General features: G+C 41.4%; 1 protein-coding gene across 2 annotated transcripts; it reads right to left on the bottom strand.

Annotated features, from left to right (window-relative positions):
* Positions 1-840: 840 nt before the first annotated feature.
* eif3s6ip (eukaryotic translation initiation factor 3, subunit 6 interacting protein) lies at positions 841-15,745 on the bottom strand. 2 transcript variants are annotated; one of them, XM_062995774.1, is made up of 15 exons: positions 15,617-15,745; positions 14,981-15,020; positions 13,435-13,648; positions 12,763-12,842; positions 12,560-12,621; positions 11,741-11,810; positions 11,537-11,610; positions 10,413-10,584; positions 8,836-8,990; positions 7,938-8,108; positions 6,923-7,056; positions 5,480-5,653; positions 4,584-4,773; positions 1,463-1,543; positions 841-1,130 (listed from the first exon to the last, which is right to left on the bottom strand). In XM_062995774.1, the coding sequence occupies exons 1-15, from the start codon at positions 15,647-15,649 to the stop codon at positions 1,059-1,061; spliced, it is 1,722 nt and encodes a 573-aa protein (XP_062851844.1). In that variant the 5' UTR covers positions 15,650-15,745; the 3' UTR covers positions 841-1,058. The 2 variants fall into 2 exon arrangements, with proteins under 2 accessions (XP_062851844.1, XP_062851845.1); XM_062995775.1 differs by having other exon boundaries at positions 15,623-15,744.
* Positions 15,746-17,493: the final 1,748 nt, after the last annotated feature.

Here is a 17,493-nt window from a genome sequence, read left to right as displayed (position 1 = left end):
GGTGTGTCTCCCAGGTGACTTTTTATGGATATCTTTGAGAAATGGCTTTCTTCTTGCCACTCTTCCATAAAGGCCAGATTTGTGCAGTGTACGACTGATTGTGTCCTATGGACAGAGTCTCCCACCTCAGCTGTAGATCTCTGCAGTTCATTCAGAGTGATCATGGGCCTCTTGGCTGCATCTCTGATCAGTCTTCTCCTTGTTTGAGCTGAAAGTTTAGAGGGACGGCCGGGTCTTGGTAGATTTGCAGTGGTCTGATACTCCTTCCATTTCAATATGATCGCTTGCACAGTGCTCCTTGAGATGTTTAAAGCTTGGGAAATCTTTTTGTATCCAAATCCGGCTTTAAACTTCTCCACAACAGTATCTCGGACCTGCCTGGTGTGTTCCTTGGTCTTCATGATGCTCTCTGCGCTTTAAACAGAACTCTGAGACTATCACAGAGCAGGTGCATTTATACGGAGACTTGATTACACACAGGTGGATTCTATTTATCACCATCAGTCATTTAGGTCAACATTGGATCATTCAGAGATCCTCACTGAACTTCTGGAGTGAGTTTGCTGCACTGAAAGTAAAGGGGCCGAATAATATTGCACGCCCCACTTTTCAGTTTTTTATTTCTAAAAAAAGTTTAAAATATCCAATAAATTTCGTTCCACTTCACGATTGTGTCCCACTTGTTGTTGATTCTTCACAAAAAATTACAATTTCATATCGTTATGTTTGAAGCCTGAAATGTGGCAAAAGGTTGAAAAGTTCAAGGGGGCCGAATACTTTTGCTAGGCACTGTATGTAATAAAATTTTCTTAATGTGAGTAAAAAATACACTTTTGACACTTTGTGTTTACCACATCAATTTTATTTTCTCAACTCTAGACTTACAAAAGAGCTGTAGGATAAGTTGTGAATCAAGTCGGTCTCCCTAAAATAGTCAAGCAGACACATGGTCTGATTTATCTCTGATCTGTTAGTAAATGTCTCATTTGGATCACTGCTTCTTCTGGCATAGTTGCCCAAACCTTTGAATTGAGACAACCATCGCCCTGTGGTCATTATTATGACCGTGTGGTGGAGCTGCTGGTGCCAGAGGTGCCAGATGCGGACATTTTCTTCAGTGTACGATTTAGCTGGAAAAACAAGGAGAGAAAAGAAGTAAAAATTTGCATGTATTTAGCAAAACAGTATAACAACTGTTGATCTTGGTACGTTTCACTATAATAGTGCATTGTCTATCAGAACAGCCTGAATGATTGCTTCTGTGTGAACTGTGCAACAAATGAGGTGAACAAGCTCCATTCAATGAGAAGTACAAATTGTTGTGCAAACCGATTGCTCTTTCATTCCCTGTTGCAACATGTCTGTGCAATACTACATACCACACAACAGCCAGACAAAATAAATGCACATTGCACACAATAATAATTACAGTAATTACAATAATAATTACAGTAATACTCACTTCCTCAAATTTGTGGATCTGTCGGATAAAGAAGTCTCCATAACGGCGAGCCACCTTTGTGTCTGCAATGTGGATCATATCCTGGGCAGAGAAAAAAAAAGCCAGTTTTTCACATGTTTGAGGTCACCCCAGATTCCCTGAATCTTTTGACAATATTATGCATAGTAGACGGTGAAAGATTATTTGCTATCTTGAATTAAAAAAATTTCTTTTTGAACTGACTGACAGTTCTCTCACGAAGTTTAGCACAAAGTTGTGAGCCATGGCTAGGGCTGTCGCGCTAACCGCAATTTTGAAATACTGCGGTATAGATCAGCCAACCGCAGGGCATGCCAAGCAACCGCATCACCGCAATGTTCACGTTTTTTCTTTTTTTCTTTCTTTTTTTTTTGTTGCAAAGTCCATCTTGTTTTACGCTTACATTCGGGCGTAATAAATGTTAAATAAGTTCATAATGAAAATGAGCTAAGAGCGTCATTTTCCCGCAACCTGTTCTCATGCGTTGCTGCCGAGTGTCAGAGTTTGTGTTTTAAAATGGAAACAATGGCAACATTAATTATAGGCAAGTTTATTAATGATCAAATTGAGTTCACACTCAATAAAATACTTGTAATTTAGACTATATTCAAACAGCCTTGGCGTACTAAAGCACTTAATGACGGTTAATATGGCATTGCAGCCTGAAAATATTCTCTTGCTGGAATGATTTAAATGTATTTTTTCCTTGAATAAAAATGTATTGAAATGAATAAATAACTTGAAATAAAGTATATATTGTTATGTTAATAGTAATACTAAATAGATGGTTAACAGTGGCCCGACAACCAGGCTAGATTTCCTCTGCGCTCTAAAGTCGCATGCAGGTACAGTACGCGTGTATTAGTGTAACGAGCACCATCAGAGAGAGATTTAGTGCCGCGGGAACATCACTACCCCACTCAGATCCTCTCTGGAACCACATCAGGTGAACGTGTTGGTTTTTCTAGCGCGCATGATAACGCAGGTTTAAGGTCTTACAGACTTTATTCTTTATTCTATTTTTTTTTATCATATTTTGATTAGATGTGCATTTAAAATATTTAGCCTAAACACTTTTTTTTCATTTCACAGTGTATATCTAGCCTAGGCTAGAAGCTAAATTTAATAGAGAAAAGACACGCATCTTAGCTCTGTTCTGTATTTAACAATAAACACGCATTTGATTTGTCTTAAAGCTGTCTCATCTTTGTCATTATAAAGCAATAATATACTGAATCGTAGCCTAACAATAAAGCTTGTTTATATAGCTCTAAAATCCAGATAAATTAAGTAATGATCAAAAACACAACAAAAATTGGCGATATTACCGCATACCGCGGTGTTGAGCCACGCTGAATACCGCAAGGGGAAATTCTTTCACCGAGACAGCCCTAGCCATGGCCCATCATTGGTGTGTTGGATGCTCCTTTTATACCCAATAATGATTCCCTCACCGGCTACAAATCCACCTTATTGCGGATTTATTTATTAATTAATTGGAGTTTTACGCCACTTTATACATAATTGTATTATTTATGGAATGATTGGTGTTATGTTTAAATCATTTTTACCTTGTGTCTATTTGTCCATTTATATTTTGGTATAAATTTTTGTTCCTGCCAGGACGTTTAGCATTGCTCTTGTGTTTTCTTGGTTGAGAGTTACTTTAACAGTTCCAGGTACCAGGTATGTGTAGCTGTTGTCTCTCGGGGCATTTTTTGGGGGCATTCGTTTTGCATGTTTCACATGTTCGGGGGTTGTCTCCTTTTATTTATTAACATTTTGTTTATGCATTTTCTCCCCGATTGTGTCATGCTTCCTCTTCACCAATGCCGATCCCCGCTCTGATTGAGGAGAACGAGCCAAACCCACGCCCCCTCCGACTCGTGGGCAGCAGCCATATTCATTTTGTCACCTACACTTTGATGAGTGCAGTGCGAATCAGCACTGTGTATGGAGAGACACTCCCTGACAGCACTCTTTTCTCATCTCTGTGCAGGTGCTATCAATCAGCCAACAGAGGTCGTAATTGCATTCGTTATGAGAGAGTCCCTATCCGGCTTAATATCCCACCCCTGCAATCGTTGCTCATGTGGCTGCTCAGCCCAGCCGGCAGGCAGAGCTGAGATTCGATACGATGTATTCGAGATCCCAGCTCTGGTGTACCAGCGTGTGTTTTTACCGCTGCACCGCCTGAGCGGTGTCTCCTTTTATTAAGTACCGGTGAGTGATTTTTGTATGACCAATTCTACATCTTGTGTATAACTTCATCCACTCCTGTTTTTTTTTTTTTTTCTTCTTTTTTTTAATTATCTATTTTTTCCCATTTTTATCCCTATTCTAGTCATGTCCAATTACCCTGATTGTGTCCTCTACACTGATTCGACCCTTTTGCTGCTGACTGAGGACGCCACTCAACTGACTTGCGCCCCCTCCGGCACGCAATCAGTACAGACTTGCATTTTTCACCTGCACGAGCCGAGTTCATACACCGAGAGACACTGCGCACGGAGGGTCACACCCCCCTCAATGTTATTCCTCAGCCCTGTGCAGGCGCCGTCAGTCAACCAGCAGGGGCCGCAGTAGTACCAGTTATGAGGACCTATGCTCCGACTCTACCCCTAAGCCCGTGAACAACAGCCAAATGTTGTTCATACTGCCGCCCAACCCAGTCAGAAAGGTAGAGTCGAGTTTCGATAAGATGTATCTAGAAACCCAACTCTGGTGCGCTAGCGTACTTTACCGCTGCGCCACCTGAGCGGCTTACCACTCCTGTTTCTTAATGTACTTATTTATTAACAGTTCCTTACTGTGGAACGCTGTGACTTTTTAATGTTTAATAAACTTTCAACTTTCATTTGTCCCTGTCTTTTTTGAGTGTGTTGCAAGAATCAAATTGTAAATGTGTTTAGATCAGCACAAACATTAGAAATCCTTACTTTCCACTTTGATCAGTTAAATAAAGATGAAAGAAAATTAACGAATCATATACTATTCTCTGTTTTGCATTTAACACATCATCAACAATGGGGTTTGTGTATATATACATAAAAATAAAAATCTATGAAAAAAAAACCTGTACTCATTGCACGCATCCACAAACCTTGTCGATGTAAAAGTCGACCTCGGATGCAGACTGGAACTCTCCGTCCAATGCAGAGATGCCGCTGGTCCACACCAAGTTCTTCATTTTGTGTTTAAAAACAAGCAGCTGGATCCTGAATTCCTGTTCGGTCATGTCCAGAAATCCAGCCAGCTTAGCCACGGGCATGGTGGTGTACAGTTTCAGAAAACTGCAAAGCACAAAAAGAAACAGATTATCATTACATAGACCTAATGTGATTACAGTTTACTGGTCAGAAGGTGGAATTCATGCTGGAAATGCTTGCTTGTAAAGCCTCACGGACACATCAATACAAAGATCTTTAGGAATGACAAGCATAAAAAATCCAGCATTTTTAGTGTCACAAGGTACTATAAAATATAAGAGTGTGTGTGTATATATATATATATATATATATATATATATCTATATATAGATAGATAGATAGATAGATATATAGATATATAGATAGATATATAGAATATATAGATATAGATATCAGTTGCTAAAGGGTCCAGGTAAAATATAACAAGTTCAGAAATTACACAAGGTCACCAGGGAAGCTCAACACTGGCTCAGTGGGTAGCAGTGTCGCCTCACAGCAAGAAGGTCCGGGGTTCGATTCCCAGGTAAAGCGGTCCGGGTCCTTTCTGTGTGGAGTTTGGGAGTTCTCCCCGTGTCTGCGTGGGTTTCCTCCCACAGTCCAAAGACGTGCAAGTGAGGTGAATTGGCAGATGTTTGACATTAAAGACTTGACCTGATAAATCTTGTGTAATGAGTAACCACCTGCCCCGTCATGAATGTGACCAAAGTGTGTAAAACATGACGTTAAAATCCTAATAAATAAAATATATACACTGTTCTGTCCAGATTCTGAATCACACACACACAGTTACCTGCGGATGGTGGAGAGCTGAGCCTGCTGTTGGACCTCCTCGGCGAACACTTTGAGCTGCTGCTGGAAAGGTTCTTTATGGTAATTTGGGTGCACGTTGTCATAGTTGGGAACGACCGGTGAAAGGAACTTGGGACAGGCGAAGCTAAACAGCTCCTCAAACACCTGCAGGTCTCTGAAACAAAGCCACACAGAAGTTAATGAAACATGAGCCAATGAGTTTAGCAATAACATAATATACCTTTTTGAACACAATTTCTATATAGTGGTACCTTGTAACTCGACGTCCCCTAAACTCGAAATCTTTAAAATTCGATAAATTTGTACCCTTAAACTTGACTGCCTCTTTGTTCAGCGCTTGGCTTAAGCAGTGCAGTAAAATGCCATCAAAGTGAGAATATGAGACAAATCTGCATTTGTGTGGAATAACCGTCAAATTCACTCTGAAAGCGTCATGTATCTGTGTTTAGCTGGATTTTCCTCCTGTTTCACTTTTAAACTTGTGTTACAGCTTGAGGTGCTAAGAAATTGTAAAAATCAGCTTTTTTGGAAGTCTAAAACAAAAGCATAAAGTATTCAAAGAACGATATAGGAACACTAAACCTCTCTTAATCATTACTGCTCATAATTTCTCTCCACTAATGAAATTCCTCACTCGTTGTTTTAGTACAATAAGTCACGTTAAGCTTTGTGCACCGTCACACTCCATAGGAAATAACAGCAAAGCCAGCGCAAAAGTGATTGTGCTGCTTCTCGTGTGAATGTGCCCTTACTGAACTCGCTACGGAATACGGTATTCCAGGATCAAGCATCTTCACGATTAAGAAGCATAAGAAAACAATAAAGAGGTAAAGATAAAGTGCAGGTTTTATTGTATTTTCGTACAATTGTATTTCGAACAATTGTATTTCAGTGTTTTTTATATTTTACTTGTGTAATTTTCAGTGTATAAGTGTGAAAAACAACTCCATTATTTTACATTAGCCTAAAATATATGCAGTTCCACGAGACCATGGAACGCATTAACAGGTTTCCCATACATCCATACATCCTTATGGGAAAAAATACCTTGAAATTCAAAGCCATTTAAACTTGATGCCACTCCCAGAACCAACTGACGTTGAGTTTTAAGGTACCACTGTACTCAATTACCCTGAGCACTCTGACGACCCCTGCTGGCAGGGGCCACCTGACACAAAGACAGTCTTGCCACATACAGAGGACCCTGCTACTCCCTTTGTATACTTCTCAATCAGATTGTCACTGTTCCACTGGCAAAAATGTTACCCCCTATACACCACCCCTTTAGACATGAACCATTTCTGCTCCAGCCAGACCTAGACTTAAGCTTGAGATTGGTGGTGGGCTCGCACATAAGACTGCTAAGACACTGTAGTACCTAAGTATTGAATCCTTCATGTGCAAATGTGTGAGTGTATCTCACCCTTTCTGCATGCGCAGCATCTTATCGCCGTACTTCTCCCGGAGCTGCGTGTGGATGCTCTCATCGATGCGCATGGGATACATGGTGAGCGCGATGGCAAGCAGCCCGTGCATCTGCTCGTTCTGTTTGTTTATCTGGAACAAATGTACAACACATGCTTAGTATAACATGATAGAGTTGCAGGATACATTTCTATCAATTAATTAATACTGGTCAGGGTCACAGCGGATCCACTGGGAAACACATGTGCAAGGCCTGTATAAATATTAGGAATCTGCATTGTGGACCTGGTTCGCATAAACAGAGTTGGCACAATTTTGATGCCAGATGCCTGACACAACCCTCCTATTTTTTTCATGCTTGGGACCTGCACTGAGAGAGCATCTTCCAGAGGCTAGGCTGACATGGTTTGACTAGTTGGTGTGGAAACCTGAAAAATCCTGAACAAAGCCCTTACCCCCCTCAAACCCACTAAAAAGTTTTGGGATGAACTAAAATTCTAATACCCTATCTCACAAATTATTTCTATTTTATTTATGCATTTTCTCCCATTTCCTCCCTAATTGCAGTCAAGGAGGGTATATATCGCTGCTCACGCCTCCTCTGACCCGCGCACATTAGCGGAACCCTTTTTCATGCACTCTGCACAGGTGCCTCTCTATCTGCTAATCAGGGTCCTTACACAGCGTTTGAATACCCCACCCACATAGTCCGGTCATCCCACCCTAGCAGAAACGTGTCTGCTGCAGGCACGGCCAATTATTCCAGATAGATGGCACCCAGACAACCAGTGGCAACGCTGCGTTTCGAACTGAGGAGTTCAGAATCTCGACGCTGGTGTGCTGGCGCCTCCTACTGCGCCACCTGGGCGCTACAAATGTTCTTTTGACGGGGAAAAATTCCCACAGACACAATTCAAAATCTTGTGTGTCCAAGCACCCATGGGCTGGTGTCCACATACTTTTGGCTACATGGTGATGTACATGTTTTGTGTGAAAATAGCAGGTATGCTTACCATTTCAAATTTGTAGGTCGACCTCTGGAACATGTTGCGGGTTCTCTGGATGTAGAGCAAAATGTTGGCAAAGACACGAATGGCATCCTGGTAGCGCCGCATCATGAGGTACGCAAAGCCAACGTAGTAGTAGGTGGTGATTTGGCACTCGGGCACACGTGAGTACATGCTCTGAATATTGGGGAAGAAGAAAACCACATACCTGTAGTTTAATGAAACCGTAAACAAGTCCATGTCCATTTAAATAGGTAATAATACCTTCTCAACCACTGACCCTTACCCCCTTTCTCCAATATAACCATTTCCAGTTCCCAATTAAAATTCACAGCAGCTGACTGAGAAGAGCCGTGCTGTGAATTTTAGAGGGACATGATGTGCTCTCTAGTTTCTCACCCTTTCTGCCAGTGCCTTAACCAGACAGTAAGACAGAGCCAGTGTTGCGGTGATTCCCCCGGCTGGCTGCCCTCCTTCACACAGGGCAACTGTGTCTTTTGAGCACCACTTAAACTCTGACTCCAGTATTCACATTGTTAGCGTATTAGAACGCTAACGCAAACCAAGTGCAGATTGCTAGCAAACTGCCTAGTCGAATCTAGGTAATCAAACCCAAGCTCTTTTTAAGAATCCATCAATAACTGGTGTAACAGAAGCAACATGGGAGTTCACACCTGTAGGACAGAGCAGGTGCTAGTCTGTGCCAACACATTCTCCTGCCTACAGATGTGTCTCTTACAAAAGGAAGCACCTACATAGTTTTGCCACCATAATCCTATTTTAAATGTAAGCGATTTTCAGCCACTTGGTAACATGTACTCTCTACAATAAACGACCCACAAGAACTTTTGGTTGTTGAGCCAGACTCTACAGTTTCTATGCTATAAAAGTCTAAGGGTTGCACCTTCTTGTTGAGCTCGATGTTCTCCAGAACTTTGATGGCCTGGTAGTAATCTCCCAGCAGAGAGTGCAGTCTCAGCAAGCCCACCAAACTGAAGTAACCCAGCATCTTGTAGAGAGAGTGACGCCCATATTCTCCAGCCACACTCTCTGGGTCTCCTTTAACACAGAAAAACACACACAACTTCATCAAAATGTCTTCATTAAACATTTTATGTCAAAAGATGATAGAACATACCACTCAGGTGGCGCAGCAGAGCTGACATTTCGAACTCGACAGTTCGAAACTCGACAGCTCTGCCATCCGGCTGGTCGGCTATATGAACAACCATTGACTTGTTGTTCATACAGGGAGGAAAAGCCGGATAGGGACCTCATAACTGATGCAATTACAACCTCTGCTGGCTGATTGATGGCGTGACTCTCTGTACACAAATCTGATCCGCATAAGAACTCGCCTCGTGCAGGTGAAAAGATGCATTTGGCTACTGCACATGTGTCGGAGGGGGCGTGTGTTAGTTCGCTCTCCTCAATCGGGCGGGGGTCAGCACCAGTAGAGTGGAAGCAAAACGCAATAAAAGATGATGGAACACAGGGGTAAACACACCTCCATCCAAACCTTTTACGCTGGCACTACACTACACGATAATATGTGCCTGATATACACTGTCTTCAGTTAAAGCATACAACACAAGCCAAAAAATTGGGAGTCAATATTAAAATGGGAGATTTATGGAATAATCAAACTCCACTTTGTGAAAAACTACATAAGCATAAACATTTCATCAGACAAAATAGCAAAAAATCGAGGGATTTCACCATCTACAGCCCATAATATTATTAAAAGATTCAGATCATCCGGACAAATCACTGTGTGTAAAAGGCAAAGCTGAAAACTACATTGCAATGCAATAAAAGTCAACATGCTTCTTACTGAACATAACCACATGGGCTTAAAAAAACACTTCAGACACTTGGTAAACACAGTTCATTACTGCATAGTTAAATGCCGTACATCAACAACATCCAGAAATGGCACTGACTTCTCTGGTCTCAAAATGAAATGGACTGACACAAAGTGAAATAGTCTGATGAGTCCAATTTTTGTTCTCCTGATCAAATAAAAAGGGGCCTGTCCTTTTTTTGGTATTGGGTTTGTAGATGACTCAATATCTTGATAGTATTTGATAGAGATGGACCGATCAGGGTTTTTGGCACCGATTCCGATCTCCTTTCAGGGACATCGGCCGATAGCCGATTCCGATCGGGGGGGGGGGATTAGCAGTAAATAAACTTAAAAAGAGCCTCACAGTAAAGATAAACCAGAGCAGCGTGCGTGTGTGTGTGTGTTTGTGCCTTTAGAAGACACGCAGTTACAGAGACGCAGTAACCCCCCCCCCCCGTTAATATCGTATACCACGGTATTTCCTGAAGACGGTATGAAAATCGGCAATATCGCCCAACCCTACTGAGGTGCATTAGAAATACAGTCTATTCTTTATTCAATCCGCTGCTATTGCATTAGCTGAACACATAGACCATGCACACCATGGCTTAAAGTATGTTCAGCCCTCCACTCACCTCCACTGGTGTAGACCTCCAGCTGACGGTTGATGTTGCTCTTGTCCACCAGAGAGTGCAGCACGTTCAGCACGCTGTGGACATTCCAAATCTTCGGGTTGTTTCTTAGGAAGTCGATCTCCTCCTCTGACTTCTTGGCTGTCTTACAGCGGTACTGGCTAAATGATTGGAACTAGGGGAGAAAGGAAAAGCGTTTACCATCACTGTATCACTTTACAATCAAGATATGATCAGGTACAAAGACCTAAGTGTTTACTGGGGGCCAAACTGTTACAGCCATACAACTGAGTTATTTCTGAAACAGTGAGGGGGGCTCACATGACGCAGCAATAAGTACCCACAAACAGTAGTGAGCAGAGACAAATCATAAACTGCCAACAGGGTTGCTGGACAGCCAAGACTCATTGATACCAGAAGACAAAGAACGCTATCTGACCTAGTACGGACCAACAGAGGGACTACTAAGGTTCAGCTAGCAAATCAAGGTATTAAGGTGAATGTGTCACAATACCACTGCATCAAGTACTAGTTATAGGACACAGGCCAATCAAAGAGCCCGGCTAACTCCTGTCCACCATCATATGTGACTACAGAGAGCATGTGAGCTTCAGATCTAGACATTGGAGCAATAGAGGAAGGTTGACTGGTCAGATGAATCCTGTTTTCTTCTAGATCTTGTGGCCAGGCACATGTGCGTGGTTTACCAGTGGAAAAAAATGGCACCAGAACGCACTGTAGAGCGATCCACCTCAGAACACATGAGTTGAAGGATGTGCTGATAATTGGTCTTGGTATTAAGTACCACAGGACTCCTAACAGAGGTCTTGTGGAGTTCATGTCTTGGCAGGTCAGGAGTGGACATTATGCTTGGGTCATTATGTTTAGGGCTGAATGGTGGCACTGTAGGTTTGTTTGTTTGATTTTAACGCCGTATCAGCACATTGAGGCTATTTATACGGCAGTACATAGGTTGTGTGCTTAGTCTATTGTCATTTAAAACAAATTATAGAAAATGTCACTCCTAGCTGTAAGTAGGTAAAGGTATGGAGCCCTGTCTAGGGTGTTTCTCCATCCTGCACACACATCCAATGAATAAAAGAAACTGGAAGCATATATGGACCTACCTGGTAGATGAACTCATCAATTATGTCCCAGAGCCACTGGTTGGGAAGCTCCAACGGGGCAGGGCCATCAGCATCTAATAAAAAAGAACCGATTCATTCTGAAATAAATGACTGGTATCTGGTTATTTACATAAACCAAAGAAAAAATCATTTGCTGACCACACAGTCACAAAATTAAATGAAATAATGAAGATTGGGACTTACTTAGAATGTAGTTGAAAAGGTTGCAGTAATTGTAGTAGGACTCAAATCTCTGATCAAGTGTTGGTCCACCCTACAAACCAAAAAAGGTAAAAGAAATTAAGTATGGATAGTTTAGCTAGGACAACTAATCAACAAAATCAATGGAAAGTGACTGGTCAGTATTAATTACATTGTCTAATAAAACCAGAATTCCAAAACGGCCTTGCTGACTAAAAGACATTCATACTGGGCAGTGACGCAGCGGCTGAATGCGCCAGTCCACCACAGCTTACATTCCAAGCTCTCCGGGTCCGACAGCTGTGCTACAAACTCACTGGATGCCTACACAAGACACGACTAGCGGTGTCCTGAGGGAGGGATGGTTGACAAAATAGAGAGTAGTGTGCGACACTCTCTACAGCTCTCTGATTTTACTGCCTTCTTTCAGTGGCTCCCACATATTTAGGGGTTGCCACAACACAGTTTTATGCCAGATGCCCTTAACAAATCACTTTTTTAGTGTATTTTACACAACTTCCCAGCTTAATTTTGCTAACAGGGTTTGTATATCCCAAGAACTAGGTTGTTTAGCCACCCCACGCCTTCTCTTAGACATAGCCAATCAAGCTTTTGTAGATGCCTGGCTGGCTGGCTGGGAGAACACAAAGCATTAGACTGTGGACAAAGTTGTGGAGTCAGAAATTCAGGTAAACTCTTTCAAGACTCTTAATGACGTTTAAAGGAAACTATATAATGCATAGTAAAATACAGTACAAAAATAATTAAAGAAAATAATTGTTAGCTGGAGACTGAGAGGAAGGTAAACGGTAGAGTACTTACACTGACTTTGGCGTAAATGTGTCGGTAATACAGTTCTTTGTAAAGAATCAGGAAAACTGCATCTGGGTTAAAAAAAGCCCACAAAAAATTGAATATTACAGATTGTAGGTTACATTAAAGGTGGAAAAAGTTCATCTTGGTCTTTTTATTACATCACAAAAAGATTGCATTTTAACTAGGGGGTGTAAACTATGTCCACTCACCATTTCCGACCAAGGAGGCAATTGCTTCTGCCTCGGGCCATGGAGACGTCTTGAAGAATCGCTCTGTCAACTTATTCCAGCTGAGAATCAACCAAAGTAACAGCAAGACATTTAATGTGATGTATGACATTAGTAGCAAAACCCAGCTGATATTTGTTATAAATATATCTGGTAGGGATGTAACGATACACTCTACCCACGATGCGATACGATTCATGATACTGGGTTCACGATACGATTTCCCCCCCATTTTTTTAAACAAAATGAGATTGAAGACAAATTATGACAAAGTTTCCTTTTATTATTTCTCTTTAAAAAATCTAAATAATAAATGCCCTTTTATTTCTGAGGTAGGTACAAACTATGCCAAATAATGCTTATTGTGTAAAAATGAAGAAAGTATCAAGAAGAAAGTATCCTCACATAAATAAATCTGGCTGGAAAATCCTCCACCTGGCAACTTTGTGAAGTGCCGTCAACCAGGCAAGGTGAATAGCGCCAGTGCCCTCTGCTGTTCAAAGTGAATATCTATTCATCTTAAATGAATAACCGATTCGAATCGTGGCACATGTGCACCAATTTTTAACTGTCTTGTGGTGCATCGTTACATCTCTAATATCTAGCAACCTGTGGTTAGTTGTAGTGAACCAGCACAGATATAAAAATGTGTACCTGTTCTCGTAGACATCCTGAATCTCGTAGATCTTCTGCTCGATGCTCTCACTGGAGACGCGATTGGCCTGCAGCTCGTACACCTTCTGGTCGATCAGGTCTGAGATGGTCTTGTGAAAATACTGTAGGAAGTTCTTGATCACCTCGGGGATGACGTGGTATGTCTGCTGGTGCTCGTACTGGCGCTCGTACGCCAAATCTGCTTTGGGGTCACCTGAAGACATGAAAGAATTTCAATTAATCATACTTTATTAAATGAATGACTTGGATTCCAAGAAAAAGTGCATGTGTAAAATGGGTTTAATTATGAACTAGAATTGTTTAACACACTTTGGTTACATTCATTTTAATGTTAAACACAGTCATGGACAATTTTGTTTCTCCAATTCACCTCACTTGCATGTCTTTGGACAGTGGGAGTAAACTAGAGCTCCTAATGGAAACCCACGCAGACACGGGGAGAACAGGCAAACTCCACACAGAAAGAACCCGGACCGCCCCACCTAGGGATCGAACCCGGACCTCCTTGCTGTGAGGCGACAGTGCTACCCACTGAGCCACCATGAAACTAGAATTAGAATTGTCTTGCTTGACTGTAAACCTAGTTCCCCTTAAACAGTGCACGTTTAAATATTTATGATGTCACTGGAGTTGTAATAGTCGGTTTTAGTGTGTTTGCTCACCACAATTTTCAAAAAAAAGAGTCATTTTTAAGTTATAACAGTTTTTCTGTTACCTCGAACCAGGCTGACCGCTTATTATCAAGCAGCTATTGGCCACAGCTTGTTTGTTTATTAGGGTTTTAACATCATGTTTTACACTTTGGTTACATTCAAGACGGGAACGGTAGTTACTCATTGCACAAGGTTCATTAGTTCACAAGTTTATTTGAACACAGTCTTGGATAATTTAGTATCTCCAATTCACCTCACTTGCATGTCTTTGTACTGTGGGAGGAAACCAGAGCTCCTGGAGGAAACCTATGCAGACACAGGGAGAACATGCAAACTCCACACAGAAAGGACCCGGACCCTTGCTGTGACGGACAGTGCTACCCACTGAGCCACCGTGAAACTAAAATTAGAATTGTGTAGCTTGACTGTATACCTAGTTCCCCCCAAAAACAATGCATGTTTAAATATTTATGAAGACTGGAGTCATTTTTAAGTTTTAATAGTTTTTCTATTTGCCACAGAACTGCCACTTACTGGATATTGTGAGTGAAAAAACCCCACAAGATCAGGAAACCCAGTAGCCTAGTGGTTAGGGTACCGGACTAGTAAGCAAAAGGTCACTGGTCCAAGTCCCACCACTGCCAGGCTGTCACTGTTGGGCCCTTGAGCAAGGCCCTTAAGCCTCAATTGCTTAGACAGTATACTGTCACAGTACTGCAGGTCAGTTTGGATACAATTATTTTACATTTTCCCATAAATGCAATAAAATAAGTCAACAGATTCTCTTAATAAAATGTGATCAAATGGATGTGTTGGAAACAAAAAACAACTTTGTCATTTTGGTGTTTATATTTATTTTCAGACCAACTTACCAGTATGAAGATCATAGTCACTGTAGCTGTAGGGTTCACACTAATGAAAAAGAAGACAATAATTAGACAATAATTTTGGTATTTTGACAACATTCCCAATTTCACAAAGCTTTAATAATAAATGTATATAATGTTTATTAGAACAAATGTTCCATTATCTAAAGTTAAACTAGTTATTTAGGAAATACACACGCTTGGAGAATTAATAAGCGTACTACACTACAGTACTAAACAGTATAGTATAGTGCTACAATACGAATTGCCCCCTCAATACTAAAACATACTAGTCCATAAATTAGTATGCATTTCACAGCCAACAGTCACATATTGTTTCCCGGGTGATAGCTAGATAATTTCTTTCTACACCCGTATTCCGTTATCCAACTTCATGTGCTACGATTGGTAGTTTACACTGTCAGTTTACAAACAACAACTACTGGGCCAATAGACGTACAGACACCGACACTGTGACCCAATCGTATTTATAAAGGCGGGGATTGACGTAAAACGGATAGGAAAAGATGCACATAAGCTACAATGATATCTATCTGATCGCTACGCATTGTCCACATGACAGTTTTTCATTAAGCATTCCTACAAACGAAATAATTCAACAAACGAAATAATTCCACAAACCCTTACTTCTTCGTCCTCGTTTGGGTAAGACATGGCGGAAAGCGGAGTAAGCTTAGCAGTTTTAAGAGCTAATGCATAAATCCAACTGTTCCCCGCGACCACGCTCAGTCACCGGCAGCGGAAGAGAAAGGCAGAACAGTGAAGACCTTCCGCTGACGGAGGGTGCGCACGAAAAGCATTGTGGGTAATGGGTATACAGGGTTGCCAACTAGTGGTGTGCGATACTGCAGAATTTAGTATCGATCCGATACCAAGTAAATACAGGGCCAGTATCGCCGATATCGATACCGATACCGATACTTTTTAATAATTAAGGTAGATGCATCATCAAATTGTTAAATCTGAATGAATTTTCATGACCTTTAGGTGTATTATTGTAATACATACATTTTTGTAAGTAGCTGCTCTCAGTAGGGTTGTAAATAAATTCAGTTGTTTAAAGTGGTCCGATTTCTTGTTTCTAGGTGCTTTACTTTCTCACAACGTTACCATCATGACGTATCACCACCAAGCGGCTAACGCTTGGGTCCATAGTTGTGTTTGCTGGATGAATACATTTGTAAATTTTTAATAGTGACTGAATACATGTGTCCTTGTTCATTTCAAATAAAAAAATCGATGCTATTTATAAGCACAAAGTCAAAAGAACAACTCTCATTCACCAAAACACGGAATAAGAGCCTCACTACGCATGCTCCGATTCATTTGCGTAGGGAGCGCAAAGTTTCGTAAGATGTGTCCGTACTTTACGTACGTATAGTTTACGCTATTACTTCCATAAAATCACCCCAATATCTGCAAAGCAAAGTATTCAAAAACGTACAATCTTACTTACAATGCCTACCAATGTACCGACGTCTGTTAGGATTTTAACAACATAACAACGTGACGGTTCCACAACAAAACACAGCAGAGCAGGAGGGGAGGAGCGAGCTGTGCATGTAAGATGTGAGAGGAGCGAGTCTGTACACACACGGTCTTTACTTTCGGACGAAACGGGAGAAACGTGCTGAATGTGGCGGAGAAAAAGTCAAACTAAAGTATCGATCCCATCACACTATTATCGATCTGATACCAATACCAACATTGGTATCGACAATATTGATATTTGGATCGATCCGCCCACCACTATTGCCAACTTTCAGAACTGGAAATAAGGAACACCCTGGGCTGACGGGTTGGCGGAAGGCATAGGGTAGGGGGTGGTATGGCGGTGTTTACCTGAGCGGGAGGGGGGGGGGGGGGGGGGTCGGTTAGGGTTTCACCTATAAAAAATATAACACAGTCATAGGAACATTATCAAAATATTTTATTTAGGCTGTTTAACATTTATTATTTTCATTCTTTATAATAGTACATCATGTAACATTTTTTCTCAATAGTGCAAACAACATTTTTACATAATCCATCTTTACACTGACATGCAGCCCCAGTTCTGGACTGCGTTGCTTAGGGGGCAGTGAGAAAAGTGTCGGCCCTGCTTGTGTTACTTTACTGTCGCCCTAAGCCGGATTCGAACCTAGGGCGGAAAAATACGGGCGATGCGCTCTGCCCACTGGGCTATTCAAACATTGAAGTAATAACAGGTTGTTACACTGATAAGCCTGTGCACACACGGCATTACTAAGACTAAAAGTAAATACTACTTAAAATAATAACCAAACGCTCTTTAATTCCAACGGTAGCAGCAGTTTCCTTCTGTTTCATACATATCGCCGTGTCTCAGTCTAATCTGCAGCATTTCTCTCCCATTGATAAAAATACGGAACACCACGTTTAGTTTCCAAATAAGGAACGATTACGTGTGATGCAAGCACGTAAGTGCGAGCCCTCCCGGAACTCATTCAAAATGCATTGCAGTGCCTGCAGTTCGTAAA

Source organism: Trichomycterus rosablanca, chromosome 5 (assembly GCF_030014385.1).
Source record: "Trichomycterus rosablanca isolate fTriRos1 chromosome 5, fTriRos1.hap1, whole genome shotgun sequence".
Taxonomy (NCBI): Eukaryota; Metazoa; Chordata; class Actinopteri; order Siluriformes; family Trichomycteridae; genus Trichomycterus; species Trichomycterus rosablanca.
The sequence above is the reverse complement of the archived record's forward strand: the minus strand, read 5'-3'. Positions and strand labels throughout refer to the sequence as shown.